At 43.9% G+C, this 24,925-nt stretch overlaps 1 protein-coding gene across 1 annotated transcript in view; it reads right to left on the bottom strand.

Annotated features, from left to right (window-relative positions):
* Positions 1 to 5,613: 5,613 nt before the first annotated feature.
* Positions 5,614 to 24,925, bottom strand: part of LOC141051120 (uncharacterized) — a 213,212-nt gene continuing 193,900 nt past the window's right edge. Inside the window, 1 exon segment of the mRNA XM_073548008.1 lies at positions 5,614 to 7,562. Within this exon segment, the coding sequence (XP_073404109.1) occupies positions 6,040 to 7,562 (1,523 nt within the window). The 3' untranslated portion in view covers positions 5,614 to 6,039.

Below are 24,925 nucleotides of genomic sequence, written 5' to 3'. Positions count from 1 at the left end.
CTGCAGGAGCGATTACTTCCTGTCATTGTATCGCCGGAGGCCGGGTAGAGCAGTCACATCCCCCGATATGACTGTTCTACATGTGAGATCGCCGTGGAACACTCGGTATTAAATGGACTATGTCGGACGGGATAGTATTATATGTTGGTTTATTATTTTATTTTTGCTGCAGGAGACGAGGAAGTCGGGGATTAGGCATTCATTAAGTATGGTTAATTAAGATTCAATAAAGGAGTGTGTGATTATTTCAAATAAAAGGACTTTATTCTGGCTGTGTTTATTTACAATATAACTACAGGATTACTAATGGATAGGTGTCTTATAGACACCTCTCCATTGCTAACCTGTGGGCTTGAGGTCACCTGACAATACAAAGGTGATATCAACCCTACAACTATGAACCCCACTTGTCACTGCTACAGGGCAAGTGGGAAGAGCGAGGCTAAGTGCCACTTCTAAGGTGGCTGAGAGCTGATGTTTTAGCTTGGGGAGTGCCAATATACATGGCCCCTTCCCAGGCTATTAATATCAGCCCACAGCTGTCTACCTAGTCTTTGCTGGTTTGATTTTATAGGGAGACCCCATGTCAATTTTTTTTCTGGGGTTCCCCTGTCAACTTGCCAGTAAAGGCTAAGCAAACAGCTGTGAGCAGATATTAATAGCCTGGGAACCTTTATTGTTATTGGCTCTTTCCCAGAATATTAACATCAGACCTCAGCTGTCAGCTTTTCCTCTGCTGGTTATGAAAATTATGCGGGAGATCAAGCAATTTTCTTTTATTCTTTGAAAAATCAACAGATGTTGCGTTTCACGCAGATTTCTCACAGTTGAGGTTTTGTTACAGCATATGTAGGTTAATTATGTTAATGCTCCTACATAGGCTGGTGACTGTGTGTGTGTCTAACATTTTATGTACTATTTTATTAATGAGGGTATCTAGCTGATATCTGTTCATTACTAAACCTCGGGCTTGGTATTAAACACATATACATATATATATATATATATATATATATATATATATATATATATACACACTGGGTGGGCCAATTATAAAGCTGAATTCAAAATGGCCGACTTCAGACAAAATGGCCGCCATGGTCACCACCCATCTTAAAAGTTTTCCCCCTCCCATATACTAATGTACCACAAACAGGAAGCTGATATCACCAACCATTCCCATTTAGGTGTAACCATATACCTGGCCCACCCTGTGTGTGTATGTATATATATATATATATTATATATATACACTGTCACGCCGCGCTCACCTGGGGGCGGGACCTCGGCCCTGACGTCATCTCTTCCGGAGCCGCGGTCACTCCGGGGGTCCCGCCGGGTGCGCACGTGCACCTCTCGTACCTAGGTCCCTGCCTCCTTCATGTTATGTCTGCGCTTGCGCGCTTTTCTCAGTTCGGTCTCCAGGTCAGTCCTCTCTCTGGTACTGGAGGACTTGACCCGGAAGCGCTCGTGATCATGTGCTATATCAGGCTACCTCTTCCTAGGGGAGGTGCCTGATTATTGTTGTGCTTCCTGGCTTGGTCTGCCGTGTCCCTGCCTGGCTGTGCGCTGTATTCGGGTCCCCTGCCTTGCACTCTGTTGTGCCTCTTGGCACACGCTCTGAACCTGCACTCTGCCTTGTACTCGGTTGTGCCTCCTGGCACACACTCTGATCCTGTGCTCTGTCTTGTACTTAGTTGTGCCTCCTGGCACACACTCTGATCCTGTGCCCTGTCTTATACTCAGTTGTGCCTCCTGGCACATGCTCTGACCCTGTGCTCTGTCTTGTACTTAGTTGTGCCTCCTGGCACATGCTCTGATCCTGTACTCTGTCTCATGCTCAGTTGTGCCTCCTGGCACACGCTCTGACCCTGTACTCTGTCTCATACTCGGTTGTGCCTCCTGGCACACACTCTGATTCCGTGCTCTGTCTCATACTCAGTTGTGCCTCCTGGCACACACTCTGATTCCGTGCTCTGTCTTATACTCAGTTGTGCCTCCTGGCACACACTCTGATTCCGTGCTCTGTCTTATACTCAGTTGTGCCTCCTGGCACACTGATTCTGTGCTCTGTCTTATACTCAGTTGTGCCTCCCGGCACACACTCGGACCCTGTGCCTTGTCTCATACTCAGTTGTGCCTCCTGGCACATGCTCTGATCTTGTACTCTGTCTCTTACTCAGTTGTGCCTCCTGGCACATGCACCAATCCTGCGCTCTGTCTTATGCTCAGTTGTGCCCTCTGGCACACACCCTGCTCCTGTGCTCTGTTACACCTCCTGGCACACCTGCTGCCTGACTCAGTGCTCTGACGTGCTCCTTACACGCATCCTGCTTCACTCACACCCGGAAGTACGAAGTCTCTGTATACCACGTGTTCCCGTGTCCACGCTTTACACGTTCCTGCAGACACACTCACCCACTCGTGTCTCCTGTGAGCCGGCCGCCTGGTGCCAGCAGTCGTGGTACCTCACCCCCTGGGGCTTGCCCCTGACACACCCTGTATAGGGGGTGGTCTTCACTAGGTCAGCTCGCCCTGGGAGGGTTGGTGCCACGACCCAGAGGGTCCACTCCAGGAGTCGTCACATATATATTCAATTATATTTGTTTTGTGTGTGTAAACATAAATTTGAGCATGGTATGTAATGATATTATGGTCTTCAATAGAGAATGAAAAAGAGGTTGAACAAGGAAATTACATCAGAATTCTTTTTTAAATAATATATCTTTATTTAGTTCCATGGATTCACAAAAACGCATACAAAGCCGCAATAAAAACTGCATGAAATCTGCATAAAAAAGTGCAGATTTTAAACTGTGTTTTTTGCCAATACAGTACATGCAGAAACCGCACATAAATTTCTGCAAGCAAAGCCGCAATGTGCGCACATAGTCTTAGACTCCACCATCTTATGTACTTGAGAGGACTGTACTATATGTTATTATCTATTTGTTGTTCAATAAAGTATTGACACACTATGTTACCCTCACCCTGTGTTGTCCGAGTAGTATTTTACCCATAGGAAAGGAGTATGGGCGTTCAGTGGGATGAGAAGACCCACTGACCCTTGTGTCTCCACAACAGTGTATTATCAAAGGATCGCAGGTCCAAGTGGCCTAGTGGGACCAGTATTTACTTAATATATAACATATAATTATGAAAAAAAATATCACAACTCCCAGATTCAATAAGGGTTGATTTAAAAAAACAAAACACAAATTAGCATAAAATTTAAAACGCAAGAAAACAGTGGCAGAACTGTTTTGTTCATATTCCTTCCTGTACAGAGTTAATAAAAGTTTGTTAAAGGGAAAGTGTCCTGTCAAAAAATGAAAATATCCTGCAGATATGGGGTTAATCTGCAGTCTAATAGCGTTCTAAAGCTGCCCGGCCACCACGCTGAAAGCTCAGCTACAGGAGGAAATAATCTTCATTTCTCCTGGCAGGCTCCTGCTTTCAGTCATAGAGGCGTGGCTTCAGACAGAGCTCAGTACATGGTGGATGTAACTAAGCCCTAGCACTGACTGCCAGCTGACTCACAGTACATTAGTACAGAGCCGGTTATTAGTCAGCACGGGGAGTGGCTACAACCGTTGCCCACTATCTACTGAACGTTGACTGAAGCTGCAGCAGCCGAGTTTCATAAAATGTTAGAATTGAAAGGGAACTCCAGGGTCAACATGTCCAACCTCCTGCTCAATGCACTAAACCATATGAGACAGATGTCTGTCCAGCCTCTGTTTTGAAGACTGTCATTGAAGGAGAACTCACCATCTGTTGTGGCAGCCTGTTGCACTCATTGATCATCCTCACTGTCAAAAAGTTTCATTCATTGCTTCTCATGTTTCCATGTGCAAATGAGAATATGTATGATCCCTCTACATTGTGACATCACTTCAGATATTTGTAGACAGCTATTAAAGGGAACCTGTCAGCAGTTTTGGACGATATAAAATAGGGCCATCACCTTTCAGGGCTTATACACAGCATTGTATAATGCTGTATATAAACCCCCAACACAACCTGGAAGAACTGAAAAATAAGTTTTGTTATACTCATCTGTGGGGCGGTCCAGTCTGATGGGTGTTGCTGGTCTTGGTCTAGCACCTAACATCTTATGATCGCCGCCTTCCTGCTTGCTTCTTGTGGATGACGCGACCCTCATCATCCACACAGGCTCCCGGCATCGTGCTCCTGTGCAGGCATGAGCAAAGTACTGCAATACATAGGTGCCGAAAAAGGTCAAAGAGCCCCGGCACCTGCGCACTCTAGTAGTTTGCTCAAACCTCCACAGGGCAGAGATGTGAGCCTGTGTGGATGATGCAAGGTCGCGTCATCCACAAGAAGAAAGGAGGGCGGCGATCATAAGAAGATGGGAGGAACAGACCAAGACCAGTAATACCTATTAGCCTGGACCACCCCCACAGGTGAGTATATTAAAACTTATTTTTCAGTTCTTATAGGTCAGGTTGGGGGCTTATATACAGCATTATAGAATGCTGTGTATAAGCCTTAAAAAGTGATGGCCGTATCTTATATCAGCCAAAACTTCTGACAGGTTCCCTTTAAGTCTCCTCTTAGCTGAAAGACTCTCAGGAGCGGATATTCCAATATGTTGCCCCCGGCGGCCATTTTCCCAAAGTCTACAGCACTGAAACCAATAGGATGTGGACTCCACCAACATTTTTCTTAAAGTCCGTAGCCCCCCCGCAGCTGAACAGCCCCTCCTGCCAGCCCATAGCACGCAGCATAACCCCATTCCTGTCGCCACCACCAGCTTCCTGCAGCAGCCACCCCAGGTAAGCTACATTCGTATTATAAGATGCACCCCCATTTACCCCTCAAACTTGGGTGAAAAAAGTGCATCTTAGAATCTGAAAAATACGGTGACTACTCCCGGTTCCATTAGAATCTGAAAAATACGGTGACTACTCCCGGTTCCTGAATGGATGATCATATTTCCTTTGGGAATACCCAAAATTCACACGATATGTTTAAAAAGACTGATTTTTTTTGTTAGACCATGAGTTCAGTGGAAAGCCGAAATGCGAAGGTATGGTTACTAGTACCCTACGTTTCACTTACAAAAAAATGCAGCCTCATTCACTGGATCGCTACTCCTCTATTTCTACTTCTTTGCGCTCCTCTTTTGGTCCTCACAGAATTCTCTCCAAGGTTTCTACAAGGCTTCCCATATACTCTAGCTTTTTGCTAACCCAAGCAACGAGACTCCCACTTTTTTTAAACCTTTTAAAAGCAATATGAAAACCCACCTCTTTAGGAAAGCCTACAACATGCAAGTAACCACCACACTGCCATATTATCAGAGATAATTGATTGTTATTTACGCTAAGCCTTTTTTTGCATTTTGGAATAAAAAGTGCTATAGAACAAATATATTGCTACACAAGAACATTTCTCTAGAAAGTAAAATTATAATGATGAAATGGACAGATAATAGTATCTCTAGCCTGAATTAAATGCACAGTATAGTTAATACAATTAACGTCCATAAAAGAACCATTTTCAAGAGCATAAAGTGACCTAAAAAAGCCCTCAGACCACTTTTCTCAGTTATAGCATGAAAAAAATTATGGTAAGATCAAACACAAGCACATACTGCAAACATTTATTAATGATTAATATCAAGTTTTGATATTCACATATATGTATAAATAATCCCTTGACAAAGCTTGACCGTGAAACGTGAATCAGGGTTAGAGTAGTGGTCTGTTTTCTCTAGCACTTTCATATGTCCCAGTCTGGTACATAATTTTCTTCTTTGTGTACTTTTGAGCCACTGGATTTTGCACTTTATTTTCCTAGTTTATGTGCCTTTCTGCATCATGCTTGCAATATTGCTTTTTTTGTATCTCCTGTGGACATGTCTTTTTTATTGTCATATTACCTTATGAATTTTGTCATGTAGACAAGTTGTCTGAGGAAAACATTTTCTGTTTTCTGAACATACAAATGGCTTCTCTCCTGTGTGAATTTTCTAGTGTACAGCAAGAGTATATGTATAAAATATTTCCCACATTATGAACATGAAAATGGCTTTTCACCTGTGTGAATTCTCTGATGTCTAATAAGATGAGATTTCCTGTTAAAACGTTTTCCACATTCAGAACATGAATATGGCTTCTCACCAGTGTGAGTTATCTGATGTCTAATAAGATGTGATTTCCTGTGAAAACATTTTACACACTCAGAACAAGAATATGGCTTCTCCCCTGTGTGAATACTCTTATGTGTAACAAGACTTGATTTATTGTTAAAACATATTCCACATTGTGAACATGAAAATGGCCTTTCCCCTGTATGACTTCTCAGATGTATAACAAGATTTGGTTTGTATTTAAAACACTTTGCACATTCAGAACAGGAATATGGCTTTTCACCTGTGTGAGTCCTCTGATGTCTAATAAGCTGAGAGTTACTGTGAAAACATTTCCCACATTCAGAACATGAATATGGCTTCTTAATTGTGTTTCTTTTCTGATGTGCAACAAAATTTGATTTGTTTGTAATCCATTTTCCACATTCTGAACTCTCTTCTGAACTCTCCCTTGTGTGAATTCTCTCATGCTTCACAAGACTTGATTTTTGGTTAAAACATTTTCCACATCCTGAACATGAAAATGGCTTCTCTCCTGTGTGACTTCTCAGATGTACAGTGAGATTTGATTTGTTAATAAAACTTTTCCCACATTCTGAACATGAAAATGGCTTCACTCCTGTGTGACTTCTCTGATGTACAGTAAGATTTGATTTGTTGTTAACACATATCCCACATTCTGAACATGAAAATGGCTTCTCTCCTGTGTGACTTCTCAGATGTATAGTAAGATTTGATTTGTTGTTAAAACACTTCCCACATTCTAAACATGAAAATGGTTTCTCACCTGTGTGAGTTCTCTGATGTCTTATAAGATTTGATTTCCTCTTGAAACAGTTTCCACATTCATCGCAAGAATATGGCTTCTCACCTGTGTGACTTCTCTGATGTTCAGCAAGACATGATTTCTTCATAAACCCTTTTCCACATTCTGAATTTGTAAGTGGCTTCTGTTCTGTGTGATTTCGCTCATGTGTGATTAGATTTGATTTCTGGTAGAAACATTTCCCACATTCTGTGCATAAATATGGCTTCACTTTGTTGTGAATTATTTGATGTGCAATAAGACATGATTTCTGTACAAAAGATTTCCCACATTCAGAACATGAATAAGTCTTCTCCCCTGTGTGAGTTCTCTGATGTGTAGCAAGATGTAATGTAACAGTACAACTTTTGTCACATTCTGAATATGAAAATTGCTTTTCTACTGTTTGAGATGATAGCTCAACATCTCTCGTGTGAGGTTTGCTTTGCTTAACATTATGTGATAAATCAGAAGATAGAAGCTGTTGAAAAGTATCAGATGTTAGATCATTGATGCAAACGGCTGTCTGTAAAGCAGGAATAATGGCATCCTTTTCATATGTAATTTGTGTGATCCCATGATCATCTGCTTTAAAATTTGTTGACTTCACATGACCCTCTGAGTTTCTGGTACAGTCTTCTGCCAAAAATAAAATGGAGTATGTTTCTTAATAATATTACTATATAGTTATATTGATTTATTATCACATCTCCATATAAATGTTAGCAATCAAATTGTGATATATGTAGGAAAACTCATGTCCATTTTAAAGTTGCCATACACATTAAAAGGGGAAAACTTGCCTTACATGTAAGGAATTGTGGCTGACAAACGATATGGGGGAAATTTCAGATCTTACGGAGTTTGTAGCTGGGTTATGTGCAAACAATGGGTGCTCGTCCATGGTTTTCTACAGAGTCCAATAACTCAAGTTACACAAAGTATATTTCATTAAAATAATATTCCCTCAAAACATAATTATTGATGCTGTAAAACCTTTAATTTTTCCCTTCGTCAATCAGAGACAAAAGCCACTCATTTTTTTTCTCTTCTTATAAAAGCCATTAATGTTTCTATAGCCATATGAAGGCTCATTTTTTTACTGGACAAATTATAGTTTTGAATGACAGGACTGTTATATATTCCACCGAAAAATGTAAAAAGAAAAAGTTGTTTGAAATTATAAAAACAAAAAAAAAAAAAACAGCGCAATGTTGTCATAGTAATTTTGAGTTTTGTAAGTGGTAAAAAAAAAAAAGTCATTACTTTTTGGGTTTCAATAAAATTGATTAGAACACAGGATTTTTCAATTATGACCCTACCGTTTTCCCATCTACAATGAATGGAGAGGTCTGTAATTTTTATCGTAGGTACACTTCAACTGTGAGAGACAGAATCTTAAAAATATACAGAAAATAAAATTGTATGATTTTTTACATAATTAATTTATTGCATGAAATAAGTATTTGATACAATAGAAAAAGAGACGTTAACCCCTTTACCCCCAAGGGTGGTTTGCACGTTCATCACCGGGCCAATTTTTACAAATCTGACCACTGTCCCTTTATGAGGTCATAACTCTGGAACGCTTCCATGGATCCCGGTGATTCTGACATGGTTTTCTCGTGATATATTGTACTTCATGTTAGTGGTAAAATTTCATTGATATAACTAGCTTTTATTTGTGAAAAAAAATGGAAATTTGGCAAAAATTTTGTAAATTTTGCAGTTTTCCAACTTTTAATTTTTATGCCTTTAAATCAGAGATATGGCAGACAAAAAACTTAACATTTTGGAACCAAATTTTTTTTTTTGTTAGGAAGCTATAAGGGTTAAAAGTTGACCAGCGATTTCTCATTTTTGCAACACTATTGTCACGATCCATGCTGGATTGTGACAGATAAAAGCACATGTAACCTTTTTTTTTCCCTTTAAGCTGTTTGCTTAAAGTTAGTTTTGCTCCTGGTGGCCATTAGGGTCATTAGACAGTGGTGTCTTTTGTTCTAGTTTTGCCCCTGTGGTGGCTAGTATTATTACACCGGAATCACTAGCAGGTGTGATTGCTCTGGCTCTTGCCTATAAAGGAGAGTCAGGTGGTCTCACTCACTGTTGGTGATATTGGTCATTTCCAACCATCCTTGGTGGAGGAAGGAGATAGAGAAGAGTTCCTTGCAGCTCAGTCAGAGTCCTGGTGTGGAAGGAGCTACAGTGAGGAGTTCCTTGCAGCTCTGACAAAGCTTTGGTGAAGTAGCAGCTATTCAGGAGAAAAGCTGCACTCAGGTGCTGGACTCTGTTGCTGGGAGAAATAGCAACAGAACAAAGCTAAGTGGTTTTTCCCTGTTTGTAACTTTCCTTATGTGTGTGTTAGTGTAGTGGTGGGATTAGTTTCTGCACCGTCCAATTCATTAGAAAGGGATAGGTGCAGGGCGAGCTAGGGTTTTAGGTATCCTGCTCGTCGCCAGGTGCAGAACCTGCCTAGGGACCGTTAGGAGTGTAGAGACACTGACTCAGGGGAGTGCAGGAAGTCTCCACGTCCTTTCCCTATTGCAGGGCCCTCCAATGTATCGGTTTCCCTGGTGTTTCCCTTATCTCTGTAAATTCGCCCTGCTGGAGGCGGTGTATCCAGATACACGTGTAACTACTGAAATTTGCCTGCTGGAGGCGGTGTATCCGGCTGCACATTTCATTGTTTAAATTCGCCCTGCTGGAGGTGATGTATCCAGGGTCACGGGTGTCATAGAAATTCGCCCTGCTAGAGGCGGAGTATCCAGTCACCCGTGACATCACAACTATTTTATTTTTAGGGACCACATCACACTTGAAGTCGCTTTGAGGGGTCTATATGATAGAAAATACCCAAAAGTGACACCATTCTAAAAACTGCACCCCTCAACCACATTCAAGAAGTTTATTAACCCTTCAGGTGCTTCACAGGAATTTTTTGAATGTTTAAAAAAAAAAAAAAATGAACATTTAACTTTTTTTTCACAAAAAATTAATTCAGGTCCAATTTTTTTTATTTTACCAAGGGTAACAGGAGAAATTGGACTGCAAAAGTTATTGTGCAATTTGTCCTGAGTACGCTGATACCTGATATGTGGGGGGGAACCACTGTTTCGGCGCATGGCAGAGCTCAGAAGGGAAGGCGCTCCGTTTGACTTTTTCAATGCAAAATTGACTGGAATTTAGATCGGACGCCATGTCACGTTTGGAGAGCCCCTGATGTGCCTAAACAGTGGAAACCCCACACAAGTGACCCCATTTTGGAAACTAGACCACCCAAGGAACTTATCTAGATATGTGGTGAGAACTTTGAACCCCCAAAGGCTTCACAGAAGTTTATAACGTACAGCCGTACAATTAAAAAATAATTTTTTCCACAAAAATGATCTTTTCACCTCACCCCCAATTTTTATTTTCTCAAGGGTAACAGGACCCCAAAACTTATTGTGCAATTTGTCCTGAGTATGCTGATACCCCATATGTGGGTGTAAATGACTATTTGGGCGCATGGCAGAGCTCGGAAGGGAAGCAGCGCCATTTGACTTGCCGCGTTTGGAAAGTCCCCGATGTGCCTAAACAGTGGAAACCCCCCACAAATTACACCATTTTGGAAACTAGACCCCCCCAAGGAACTTATTTAGATGTGTGGTGAGCGCTTTGAACCCCCAAGGGCTTCAAAGAAGTTTAGAACGCCTGGGCATGAAAATAAAATAATTTTTTCCACAAACACGATCTTTTAGTCCCAATTTTTTCATTTTGCCAAGGGTAACAGGAGAAATTAGACCCCAAAAGTTGTTGTCCAATTTGTCCGGAGCACGCTGATATATCCCATATGTGGGAGAAAACTGCTGTATAGGCACACGTCGGGGCTCGGAAGGGAAGTAGTGACGTTTTGGAATGCAGACTTTGATGGAATGGTCTGCGGGTGTCATGTTGCCTTTGGTGAGCCCCTGATGTACCTAAACTGTGGAAACCCCCCACAAGTGATCCCATTTTGGAAACTAGACCCCCCAAGGAACTAATCTAGATGTGTGGTGAGCACTTTGAACCCTTCAGTGCTTCACAGAAGTTTATAATGCCCGGGCGTGAAAATAAAAAAAATCATTTTTTCCACAAACATGATCTTTTAGTCCCCAATTGTTTTATTTTCCCAAGGGTAACAGGAGAAATTGGACCCCAAAAGTTGTTTTGCAATTTGTCCTGAGTAGGCTGATACCCCTTATGTGGGGGTAAAACACTGTTTGGGCGCATGGCAGAGCTTAGAAGGGAGGGAGCACCGTTTGACTTTTTCAACGCAGAATTGGCTGGAATTGAGATCAGATGCCATGTTGCGTTTGGAGAGCACCTGATGTACCCAAACAGTGGAAACCCCCAATTCTAACTCCAACCTTAACCCCAACACACCCCTAACCCTAATCTCAGCCCTAACCCTAATGGGAAAATGGAAATAAATACATTTTTTTTAATTTTATTATTTTTCCCTAACTAAGGGGGTGATAAAGGGGGGTTTGGTTTACTATTTTTAGCGGGTTTTTATGTTTGGCAGCTGTCACACGCTAAAAGACGCTTTTTATTGTAAAAATAGTTTTTGCATCACCACATTTTGAGGGCTATAATTTTTCTATATTTTGACCCACAGAGTCGTGAGGAAAAAATTATCAAAAAGGGTATCCAACCGTTAAATCATATATATCCCTAAAAATTATCTTTATTGATTAAAAACCATATGCAAGGGTTCACACCAAAAAAACGTGCACAAACAAAAACAACCGTGTTCCAAAATTACCAATTAAAAATGGGTAAGCTAGAAGTCCCTCTTACGTCAACTAGGCTGTCGTCTTCCTGGCTGCGGAGGTTGGCACCCTAGGGGGGAATGTTGTGGCGCCCCCGCTCCACGATGGCTGACCCTGGGAGCCCTATATTCCCTGCAGCCACTTGGCGAACCCTCCTACCCAATGTCCTAAAGGAACCCCTATCAATGGACATAGACGATCCTTTATCTAAGAGGACCCTAGACCCCAATTAAAAACAAAAAAGAACACAATAGGCAAATGGTGACAATTAACATAATTTCACAATGTGGTCAAAGGATAACAATACTCCAGGGGTTTGGGCCCTTGGATTGCCAAAACAGACTGAAGTCTCTTAACATGCAGGCTAAATTTCAAAAGTTGCTACAGAAATTAGATACTGCTTACACTGCCAACTAATAGTTGGCATAGATGAAAAAATGGTGCTCAGAAAACTATTAGAGCCAACTCACACATCACATCAGAATCAGGATACAAGTCTTTGTTACATCAGGCCTCCTGATGAGCCCTAATGGATGAAACACGTCGAGGCGCATAATTCTCTATGGCTGGTGGCAGTTAACCAGATGAGTACCATCATTCTTGTGGCAGCAATATGCAGCATTCCTCATCATATCTGTTATATGTGGCTGTTTCTCTTTCCTGATTACAGGTCTACAATTTTGGCCGTGGTGTCCTTAGACAGCTCTTTGGTTTTGGCCATGGTGGGGATGTTGGAGTTTAATAGAGTGTGTGGACAGGTGTGTTTTATACAGGTAACGAGTTCAAATAGGTGCAATTAATACAGGTAATGAGTGCTGAGTAAGAGGGCTTCTTAAAGAAAAACTAACAGGTCTGTGAGAGCCAAAGTTCTTGTTGGTTAGTAGATGATAAAACAGGGATTTTTGTGATAAACTCACCGTAAAATCCTTTTCTCCGAGACGCTCATTGGGGGACACCGATACTGTGGGTGTATGCTTCTACCACTTGGAGGCTGACACTAAGTGAAAAAAAGAGGTTAGCTCCTCCTCCACCGTATACACCCTCGCCCCTATTGCGGGCGGAAATCAGTTTGTTGCCAAAGCAGTAGGAGGACAACAAAATCAGCCTTAATACAGGTACAACATGTCCACAAAAAAGACCACCCTTATATTAAATAAATAAATGCGTATAAATGAAACAAAATAGAAGCCAACTTGGCTAATAGGGTGGGTGCTGTGTCCCCCAATGAGCGTCTCAGAGAAAAGGATTTTACGGTGAGTTTATCACAAAAATCCCTGTTTCCTCCTTCGCCTCATTGGGGGACACAGATACTGTGGGACGTCCTAAAGCAGTCCCTGGGTGTGAAATTGACTCACCAATCCAAGCTACATGCACCTCTTGTTTAAAGGTGCGCCACCGCTGCTTAGAGAATCCTTCTACCCAGGCTCGCATCCGCCGAGGCCTGAGTATGGATATTATAATGTCTGGCAAATGTGTGCAGGCTGGACCAGGTTGCTGCCTTGCAAACCTGTTCCGTCGAAGCCTGGTGCCGAAGCGCCCAAGAGGCGCCCATTGCCCGAGCAGAGTGCGCTCTGATCCCTGCTGGAATCGGCGCGCCTCTAATGCGGTAGGACGCCTGAATAGTCAAACGAATCCATCTGGCTATGGTCGATTTCGAGGCATCGAGTCCCTTCCTGCGCCCTTCGGGGGGCACGAACAGCGTGTCCGTCTGACGAAAGGGTGCCATCCTCGACACGTACTTCCGGTGGGCTCTTACCAGGTCTAACGTGTGAAGAGCCTTTTCCACACGGTGCACCGGTGCTGGACAAAATGAAGGCAAGACAACATCCTCATTAATGTGAAATGAGGACACGACTTTTGGCAGAAAAGGAGGGGCTGGTCTGAGCACCACCTTATCCTTATGGAAAGTGAGGAACGGAGCTCGGCAGGATAGGGCCGCCAGCTCTGAAACCAGCCTAATAGAAGTGATGGCCACTAGGAACACCACTTTCCAGGAAAGGTACCTCAAAGAGACATCCTGAAGTGGTTCAAATGGAGCTTCCTGCAGAACACTTAGGACCAGGTTAAGGTCCCAGGCGTCCATAGGCGCCTTATAGGGAGGTACTAAGTGGGAGACTCCCTGGATGAAAGTCTTCACCTGCAAATTGGTAGCAATTCTGGCTGGAACAGGACGGATAAGGACGATATTTGATTCCTGAGGGAACTTGGGGCCAAGCACGAGTCTAGGCCCGACTGGAGAAAGGCCAAGATGTTGGGAATCGAGAATCTCAGTGGAGAAACACTCCTGCCTCGACACCAAGCAATCCTTATGGATAAGATATTTTTCTCGGACTTACTGTGCGCTGCTTGACAAAGTTCAATGGTACAACATGGAAAGTTTTAACTGTTTAATTCCCAACGCGTTTCGAAGTGTCTATCACTTCTTCCTCAGGGGATGACATAAATGACTTTAATGACACAGCAAGTCCGAGAAAAATATCTTATCCATAAGGATTCACATTGGCGGTCACGTAGTGGACCTTCGGGCGTGCAGCAAGCTGACAGTCTTGCACGCCCGGGATGTGGACTGCCGAAATCACTGAGTGGTTTGCTTCGGCCCACTGAAGAACGTGCCCCACCTCGCGCATGGTTGCTCTGCTGCAGGTGCCCCCTTGGTGATTTATGTAAGCCACCGCCGTGGCGTTGTCCGATTGGATCCGGACGGGGCGGCCTGCTAAGAAGTGATGAAACTGCTGCAGAGCCAGCCGAATTGCTCGTATCTCCAATAAGTTAATCGGGAGGCGTGCCTCCTGTGGCGACCACTGTCCCTGGGTCGTGTGGTGGCGAAACACCGCTCCCCAGCCGAGGAGACTGGCTTCGGTTGTTATCACAAACCAATGGTCTGGGGGGAAGGGTTTCCCCTGGGTCAGAGAGGAACTGGTTATCCACCATCCGAGCGACTGCCTGACATGAGAGGACAGTCGTCACCGCGGATCGAGCGTGAAAGGATTCTTGTCCCAGGCTGACAAGAGGGCGTGCTGCAGGGGGTGAAAATGGAACTGGGCGAACGGTATTGCTTCCATTGCTGCCACCACTCTTCCTAGAATCCTCATCCCGAAACGAATGGTATGAGGGACTGGTTGGCGAAGAGTCCGAACTCCCTGCCGGAGAGCTAGGGCTTTTTCCTGAGGGAGAATCACCAACCCTCGGCAAGTGTCGAAGACCATTCCTAAGAAGGAAATCCTCTGAGCTGGCACAAGGGATGACTTCTTCGCATTGACCAACTACCCTAAGCGGGCAAGAGTATCTAGCGTGATGTTGACATTTCCCTCGCATGCCCGTCTTGAAGGGCCCTTGACCAATAGGTCGTCCAAGTAAGGCAAGACGACTATGCCTCTTAGAATGCAATATGGCCATGACAACTGCCATAACCTTTGTGAACACTCTGGGAGCCATGGCTAACTCAAAAGGTAGCGCCACGAACTGAAAATGTCGAGCGTTGATGGCGAAGCGCAGGAACCTTTGATGAGGAAGAAAGATGGGAATATGCAGATATGCGTCCTGGATGTCGACCGAGACCAAGTATTCTCCCTGCTCCATGGCCGATATGACTGAACGGAGAGACTCCATCCGGAAATGTCTGACCCTGATGAATTTGTTCAGAAGTTTGAGATCCAAAACAGGTCTGACAGACCAGTCCTTTTTGGGAACCGCAAACAGGTTGGAATAGAATGCCAGAGCCCTTTCGGGCTCTGGCACGGGAACAATGACCCCGTTGCGCTGGAGCGATTTGATGGCTCCCAACAGAGCTCTTGCCTGGATATCCACCCAGGGAAGACGAGAAAGAAAAAAACGGTTTGGAGGGTTTCTGACAAACTATTTTGTAACCCAAGGCCACCAACTCCTTTACCCATGCGTCGCCTGCGACACTGAACCAGACGTGGCGAAACCAGAGTAGTCGGCCGCCCACCTTGCTCGTGTCGTCTGGTAAACGCCTCGAGTCATTTGGCTGACGATCTTTGGGATCTGGATCCCCTCGATCTTGGCTGTTGAGTACACATTCTCCCCAATGGGTTGGTTTTGTATGAGACCTGCCGCTCCCTATCCTGGTTGGGGTGGCCTGAAGCGGTGGAATTGGCCGCTGTAGTCCACCCGGGGTTGCAAAAGGCCCGAAAACGTGCCTGAAAAAGGTGGCGAAAAGGTGGTTTGACCTTTGTTGAGGGAGAAAACCGCTCTTTCCTCCTGTGGAGTGGGAGATAAGTTGATCTAACTTCTCCCCAAATAGACGGCCGCACTGATAGGGCAGGGAAGTCAAGGACTTCTTGGAAGTAGAATCGGCCCACCATGTCCTTAACCATAGAGCTCTTCTGATAGAAATTGCGCTAGCGGCAGCAAGTGCCGAGCAATTGGCCGCATCCAAAGATGCATTGATTACATAGTCTCCGGCCATCGCGATCTCCGATATCTCTGCAGGTAGCTCTTGCTCCTGCGCAACCTTGTTTAATGATTCTGACCATGAGATCATTGCCTTGGCTACCCAAGTTGCTGCGAACGAGGGAGAGAGCGCTGATCCTGATGCCTCATATACTGAGCGAGCTAAGCTATGAGGCGATCCGTGGGATCCTTAATAGAGGAACCACTAGGTACGGATAACGGAGTTTTAGTGGCTAGGCGTGACACCGGTGGATCCACCATCGAAGATTCAGTCCATTTTTTAAGGAGGTCTGGGGCAAATGGATAACTTGCTTCGAGTGCCTTTTGACCCAAGAAACGCCTGTCTTGTTGTTCCCCGTGTCGCTGCACTATGTCCTCAAACTCAGGGTGAGAGGAAAAAAATTCTGTGCGGCCGCTTCACTCGCTTAAACGCCACCTTATGCCCTGTAGCCGCTGCAAAATCTGAGGTCTGCTCGCTATCAACCACTGGCGACAGGGAGCGAGAAGCAGAACTTACGGATGCCAAAGCACCGGATGGACTGGGCGACACCGCATGGATTCTCTTCGCCCGGGTCTGCCTGGAATGAGAGCGGCCCCTGCAGGCCGAAGGCTCTACAGTAGTGAGGTGGAGGTTCCCTCTAAGGTCGGCGAGCCACTGTCCCTGCCACTATCTGGGGCCTGAAGGGACTCGATTGCCCTCATAAGCGACGCCATGCACTGTGACAGTGATAGGGCCCACTCTGGGCGGTTCGGGACCTCGGTCGCAGTCGCAGAGGAGGGCTCCTGGGCGCGTTCGGACTCACAGGCTTCGCATAATCACATGCTCTGTGACCGCGGAAACGCAGCCCGACAAGAGATGCATGCAGCGTAAAAAAACCGTGTGCGTCTTTGCTTTTTTGGACATGTTGTATCTGTCCGTTGCTGGGGATGGGGGGAGGAGGTAGCACCTCGTTTTCCCTGTAGCGTGGCCTCTCGGGCAGCACTTACCCCAGTCCTGTGTCCCCACGTTCCTGGACTCCTCCACACCAAAATCATGCGCCACCAGCTGTGGGGCGGGCCGTCAGCATATAATCCGCTCCAGGGGCGGTACTTCCGGCTCTGCGACCTAGCCGCGCTCCGAAGCCGGGGACTAAATTTATCCACCGCCGCCCAGGCCTGGGGGGCGGGCCGCCGGAAGTGACGCGTGGCCCAGAGGCGGATCTTCCAGCCTTGGCCTAGCACTGGCTAAAGCCGCGGCCTCAATTTATCCCCTAGCCGCGAAGGGGGGGGGGGACAGGGGGGCGCGGGCCTTCCATGGCACCGCAAAAACTGGCGCTATTTACTGGCGCGGGCTGCTCTGCACGGCACTCTCCATCTGCAGCCACGCTCAGCCAAGAATGGCGGGTGGCATCCACCGGCTAAGGACTCCAGCCCCGGATCTTCGCTGCAGGAGGCCTCCCAGGCCCTCTCCTCACTGACGATCCTCTTCGGCTTCCCAGCTCAGGTATGTGAGGGGGGCCTTAAAAAAATAGGACGGTGCAGGCATCCTAACTCCATCTAGCCCCTTCAGGGGGTGAGGAGAGGGACCGTCCGCCACTTTGCAGCACCGCAGTCTAGGCATTGGTGGAGCAGTGGGGGCCGCACGGACTAGTCTTGTGCCTCTGTACAGCCCATGGTTTCAATACCTAGGGGTGGTCAGGGCTAAGTCCGGCATCGTGTCCCACGCCGCGGGAGAGGATATGTGGAGGGACACTCGCACGTGCTCGCCCGTTGTTGGTTTGGGGAAATCGGACCCTTTCAATAGGATCCGTTGCCCCCGTTTAATCTTCATGGAGAAAAGTCTGGAGCAAAAAACCAGACGTGTGCCTTCATGGACACCAAGCAAAAAACTGATTTACGCCCGCAATAGGGGCGAGGGTGTATACGGCGGAGGAGGAGCTAACCTCTTTTTCTCACTTAGTGTCAGCCTCCAAGCGGCAGAAGCACACAGTATCTGTGTCCCCCAATGAGGCGAAGGAGAAATACTTATTTCATGCAATAAAATGCAATTTAATTATTTAAAAATCATACAATGTGATTTTCTGGTTTTTAACCCCTTCCTGACATCAGACGTACTATCCCGTCCATGGGACCCGGGCCCCTATGCCCATGGACGGGATAGTACGTCTACCGCGATCAGCGGCGCCCACGTGGTGAGCGCCGCTGATCGCGGCCGGGTGTCAGCTGATTATCACAGCTGACACCCGGCACAATGTGTCAGGGGCGGTCACGGACCGCCCCCGACACGTTAACCCCTTGCACACCGCGATCAAACATGATCGCGGTGTACCGGGGGTTAAAGGGAAGCATCGGCAGGGAGGGGGCTCCCTCCGTGCTTCCCTGAGCCCCCCACAGCAGCGCAATATGCAGCGCTGCTGCGGGGGGCTCCTTTCCTGCAGGCCCCCGAATCCAAGATGGCGACGGGGGCCTTCGGGGGCCTGCAGGAAGCTGGCTTCCTCAGTGCCTGCAAAGCGCAGGCATGAGGAAGCCTTCTGCACTGCCTGTGACAGATCGCTGATCTGTCACAGTGATCTGTGATGTGACAGATCAGCGATCTGTCACAGGACAGTGATGTCCCATCTGGGACTATTTAATAAAGTTAAAAAAAAAATAAAAAAAAAGTAAAAATAAATTTAAAAAAAAAAAAAAAAAAAAAAAAAAAAAATCGCCAAATAAATTAGAAAAAAAAAAAAATATATATATTCCCCCAATAAATCCATTTTTTGGAAATAAAAAAAAACAATAAAAGTACACATATTAGGTATCGCCGCGTCCATAACGTCCCGCCCTATAAAACTGTCCCATTAGTTAACCCCTTTAGTGAACCCCTTAAAAAATAAAAAACAAAGCAAAAAATAATGATTTATTATTATACCGCCAAACAAAAAGTGTAATAACGGGCGATCAAAAAGACGCATAGAAATATCCATGGTACCGCTGAAAACGTCATCTTGTCCCGCAAAAAACGAGCCGCCACACAGCATCATCAGCGAAAATATAAAAAAAAGTTATAGCTCGCACAATAAAGCGATGCAAAAATAATTATTTTTTATATAAAATAGTTTTCATTGCATAAAACCGACAAAACATAAAAAACGACCTAAATGAGGTATCACTGTAACCGTACTGACCCGAAGAATAAAACCGCTTTATCAATTTTATCGCACGCGGAACGGTGTAAACGCACCCCCCCAAAAGAAATTCATGAAACGCTGGTTTTTGTTCATTCTGCGTCCCAAAAATCAGAATAAAAAGCGATAAAAAAAAGTGTCACGTGCCCGAAAATGGTACCAATAAAAACGTCAACTCGTCCCGCAAAAAATAAGACCTCACATGACTCGGTGGGTGAAAATACGGAAAAATTATAGCTCTCAATATGTGGTGATGCAAAAACTATTTTTACAATAAAAAGCATCTTAGCGTGCGACAGCTGCCAAATATTAAAACCGCCATAAATAGTAAATCAAACCCCCCCGTTATCACCCCCTTAGTTAGGGAAAAATAATAAAATAAAAAAAATGTATTTATTTCCATTTTTCCAATAGGGTTAGGGCTAGGGTTAGGGCTCAGATTAGGGTTAGGGGTGTGTTGGAGTTAGGGTTGGAGTTAGAATTGGGGGTTTCCACTGTTTGGGCACATCAGGTGCTCTCCAAATGCAACATGGCGTCTGATCTCAATTCCAGCCAATTCTGAGTTGAAAAAGTCAAATGGTGCTCCTTCCCTTCCAAGCTCTGCCATGCGCCCAAACAATGTTTTACCCCCACATGTAGGGTATCAGCCTACTCAGGTCAAATTGCAAAACAATTTTTGGGGTCCAATTTCTCCTGGTACCCTTGGGAAAATAAAAAAATGGTGACTAAAAGATCATGTTTGTGGAAAAAATACGAATTTTTTATTTTCACGCCCGGGCGTTATAAACTTCTGTGAAGCCCTTGGGGGTTCAAAGTTCTCACCACACATCTAGATAAGTTCCTTAGGGGATCTAGTTTCCAAAATGGTGTCATTTGTGGGGGGTTTCCACTGTTTTGGTACATCAGGGGTTTTCCAATCGCGACATGATGTCCGATCTCAATTCCAGCCAAAAACGTCAAATGGCGCTGCTTCCCTTCCGAGCTCTGCCATGTGCCCAAATAGTGGTTTACCCCCACATGTGGGGTATCAGCGTACTCAGGACGAATTGCACAATAACTTTTAGGGTCCTGTTACCCTTGGGAAAATAAAAATTGGGGTGAAAAGATCATTTTTGTGGAAAAAATATGATTTTTTAATTGTACCGCTGTATGTTATAAACTTCTGTAAAGCCCTTGTGGGTTCAAAGTTCTCACCACATATCTAGATAAGTTCCTTGGGGGGGTCTAGTTTCCAAAATGGGGTCACTTGTAGGGGGTTTCCACTGTTTAGGTACATCAGGGACTCTCCAAACGTGACATGGCGTCCGATCTGAATTCCAGCCAATTTTGCATTGAAAAAGTCAAACGGCGCTCCTTCCATTCTGAGCTCTGCCATGCGCCGAAACAGTCGTTCCCCCCCACATATCAGGTATCAGCGTACTCAGGACAAATTGCACAATAACTTTTGCAGTCCAATTTCTCCTGTTACCCTTGGTAAAATAAAAAAAATTGAACCTGAAGTTTTTTGTGAAAAAGTTAGATGTTCATTTTTTTTTTAAATATTCAAAAAAATTCCTGTGACGCACCTAAAGGGTTAATAAACTTCTTGAATGTGGTTTTGAGCACCTTAAGGGGTGCAGTTTTTAGAATGGTGTCACTTTTGGGTATTTTCTATCATATAGACCCCTCAAAGTGGCTTCAAATGTGATGTGGTCCTAAAAATAAAATGGTGTAAAAATGAGAAATCGCTGGTCAGCTTTTAACCCTTATAACTTCCTAACAAAAAAAAAATTTTGGTTCCAAAATTATGCTGATGTAAAGTAAACATGTGGGAAATGTTAGTTATCAAGTTTTTTGTGTGCCGTATCTCTGTGATTTAAGGGCATAAAAATTCAAAGTTGGAAAATTGCGAAATTTTCAAAATTTTCGCCAAATTTCCGTTTTTCTCACAAATAAACGCAAGTTATTTGAATGAAATTTTACCACTAACATAAAGTACAATATGTCACGATAAAACAATGTCAGAATCACCGGGATCCATGGAAGCGTTCCAGAGTTATGACCTCATAAAGGTACAGTGGTCAGAATTGTAAAAATTGGCCAGGTCATGAACGTGCAAACCACCCTTGGGGGTGAAGGGGTTAAGTTTAGATTCTGTCTCTCATTGTTGAATTGTACCTACGATAAAAATTACAGACCTCTCCATTCTTTGTAGACGGGGAAACTTGCAAAATAGTCAGCGTATCAAATGCTTATTTTCCCCACAGTATAGATTTTTTTTATGGCTTAAAATAATTGTGAACTTTGTAAAATAAAAAAATAAATAAGTAATCAGTTAAACAAAATTTGGGTTTGTGTCAACATTTTGTGCAAGCCATAACTTCTTTATTTTTTTCCATCAATGGGGTATATACAACCTTTTGATCTCGAGGTGGAGTAGGGGGAACCCAAAAACATTAGTTCTATAGTTCCATTTTTTTAATCGAATGTACAATATAGGTTAATATTTTGACAGATGAGATATTTACTGGCATGGCGAGAGCAAATATATAATTTTTTTTATATTCTCAAACCGGGATGGTACCTGCACCACCCTGGGCTCTTTAAACCCCTAAATGCTGCGATCAATAGCAATTGCAGCATTTAGGAGGCTGGGAGAAGGAGGGTGCTCCTAATCCAATAGGCACCCCAGACATGTAAACGCGAGCGCCATTGTTGTCATGTCAACTTAAGGTCATCATGACGACCTTTGGATCTGCCAACTTAGGGGTGCCTTTAGATCATGCCATAGCTCATCTCAAAATGTAGCAAAACAAAATAAATTAGATAAATGAGGTGTTGCTGTAATTGTACTGACCCGAATAATAAAGCTGTTAATTGTTCTTCACAATGAGCGGCTTAAAAAAAAAAAAAATTCCCGAGTTGCGAGTTTTTGTTCATTCTGCCTCCCAAAAAAATCAGACTAGAAAGCGATCTTCAAATGTCATGTGCCCAAAAGTTTAAGCAATAAAAGGGACATGTACAGCAAAAAACAAGCCCTCACATGACTTTGAAAGCAGAAATATAAAAAAATTATAAGGCTGTGTGCACACGCTGCGGATTGTCCTGCGGATTTTTCCGCGCGGATTTGTCAAAAACCGCAGGTCAAAAGACCTGCGGTTTATCTGCAGTTTTAAGCCTGTGGTTTTCCCCTGTGGTTTGACACCTGCCATGGAGCAGATGCCAAACCGCAGCGGAATCCGCACAAAGAATTGACATGCTGTGGTTTTGAAACCGCAGCAAATCCGCGCGGAAAAATCTGCACTGTCTGCACAGCGGTTTTCATTAATTTTAATGGTACTGTACACCGCAGCAGTTTCCGCAGGACCAAAGATATAAATCTTGTATCGATATAATCGCTCATTCCCTTCTGAGCTTTCCACTGTATTAGCACACTCAGGAGAAATGGCGGTATAAATAATACAGATTGTTTGAAAATTAAAAACTTGGCGCCTGATCAAAATTATCGTAGATCAAATGGTAGTTTCTCATTCACTCAGTTCAATGTTATACAATGTGAATCGCCTGAGGGATAAAAATGCTCACTACACCCCTAGATGAATTCATCGACAGGTGTAGTTTCCAAAATGGGGTCACTTATAAAGGTTTCTGCTGTTTTGGCATATCGGGGCCGTCCGCTATCTACTCCAGCCAAAATGGTGCTTCAAAATCAAATAGCTTTCCTTCCCTTCCGAGCCCTGCCACGTGCCCAAATAGTAGTTTTCCACCACATATGGGTACCAATATACTCGGGATAAATTGCGCAATAAAATTTAGTGGGACAAATGTGATTTTTTTTTCTAAATTTCCACAGCTCAACGTTATGAAATTCTGTGAAGAACCTGTGCGTTCAAGTTGGACACCATACATCCAAATAAATTCCTTGAGCGGTGTAGTTTCCAAAATGGGGTTACTGGTGGGGGGGGGGGGGGTTTCCACTGTTTAGGCACATTAAAGGATCATTAATAACGAGGGAAAAAGTAACTCATTTTTTGCTTTCCCATTGATTTAATCACTGTAAAACACCTGAAAGGTTAATAAACGTCTTGATTGTGGTTTTTAGCACTTTGAGGGGTACAGTTTCTAAATCGTGTTGCTTTTGGGTATTTTCTGTCACACAGACCCCTCAAAATCACTTCAAATATGATGTAGTCCCTAAAAACATTGTTTTTATTGGAAAAATTAGAAATTGCTGATAAACTTTTAACCCTTCTTACTTTTTAAGGAAAAAAAAAAGTCAAAAAGGATTGTGATATAAAGAAGACATGTGGAAAATGATATTTTCACAAATGCAAAAAATTGAGACCTAAACTTATCACCAGCATGAAGTACAATGTGTCATGAAAAAAGAAATCTCAGAGTCAGTGGGATCCGTTGAAGCGCTCCAGAGATATTACCTTATTAAGCGACACTGGTCAGAACTGTAAACGTCGGCCTGGTCAGGAAGATGAAAACAGGCTTGGGGGATGAAGAGGCTAAGGATGTTGTCCACTGCCCTGACTAACTTACTGGTTTTGTCATAAATGCCAAAGGATAATGCCCCCATATTTCTTTTTATGTCAATTTTCACTTTTTTTTTTTATACACACATGGTCAAAATTGTTGGTACTCCTCGTTTAATGACAGAAAACCACACAATGGTGACAGAAATAGCTTGAATCTTACAAAAGTAATAATAAAAAAAAATCAATGAAAATGAACAAATGAAAGTCAGACATTGCTTTTCAACCATGCTTCCACAGAATTTTTATAAAATAAAACTCATGAAATAGGCCTGGACAGAAATGATGGTAGCCTTAACTTAATATTTTGTTGCACAACCTTTTGAGGCAATCATTGCAATCAAACGACTCCTGTAACTGTCAATGAGACTTCTGCACCTCTCGACAGGTATTTTGGCCCAAACTGCTCCAGTTGTCTCGTGTTTGAAGGCTGCCTTTTCCAGATGGCATGCTCTAGCTCTTTCCAAAGATGCTCAATAGGATTTAGGTTAGAGCTCATAGAAGGCCACTTCAGAATAGTCCAATGTCTTCCTCTTAGCCATTCTTGGGTGTTTTTAGCTGTGTGTTTTGGGTCATTATCCTGTTGCAAGACCCATGACCTGCGACTGAGACCAAGCTTTTTGACACTGGGCAGCACTTTTTTCTCTAGAATCCCTTGAAAGTCTTGAGATTTCATTTTACCCTACACAGATTCTAGACACCCTGTGCCAGATGCAGCAAAGCAGCCCCAGAACATAACAGAGCCCCCTCCATGTTTCACAGTAGGGACAGTGTTCTTTTCCTGTTATGCTTCATTTTTCAGTCTGTGAACATAGAGCTGATGTGCCTTGCCAAAAAGTTCCATTTTTGTCTCATCTGTCCATAGGACATTCTCCCAGAAGCTTTGTGGCTTGTCAACATGTAGTTTGGCAAATTCCAGTCTGGATTTTTTTTTCAACAATGGTGTCCTCCTTGGTCATCTCCCATGAAGTCCACTTTGACTCATACAACGACGGATGGTGCGTTCTGACACTGATATTCCTTGAGCTTTAAATTCACCTTTAATCAGTTCAGAAGTTTTCCTGGGCTCTTTTGTTTCCATTCGTATTATCCGTCTCTTTGATTTGTCATCAATTTTCCTCCTG

This window comes from Dendrobates tinctorius, unplaced genomic scaffold (genome assembly GCF_039654945.1).
Source record: "Dendrobates tinctorius isolate UK_male_01 unplaced genomic scaffold, ASM3965494v1 ptg000155l, whole genome shotgun sequence".
Classification (NCBI taxonomy): domain Eukaryota; kingdom Metazoa; phylum Chordata; class Amphibia; order Anura; family Dendrobatidae; genus Dendrobates; species Dendrobates tinctorius.
Note: the sequence above shows the minus strand (reverse complement) of the source record. Positions and strands in the feature narration are given on the sequence as shown.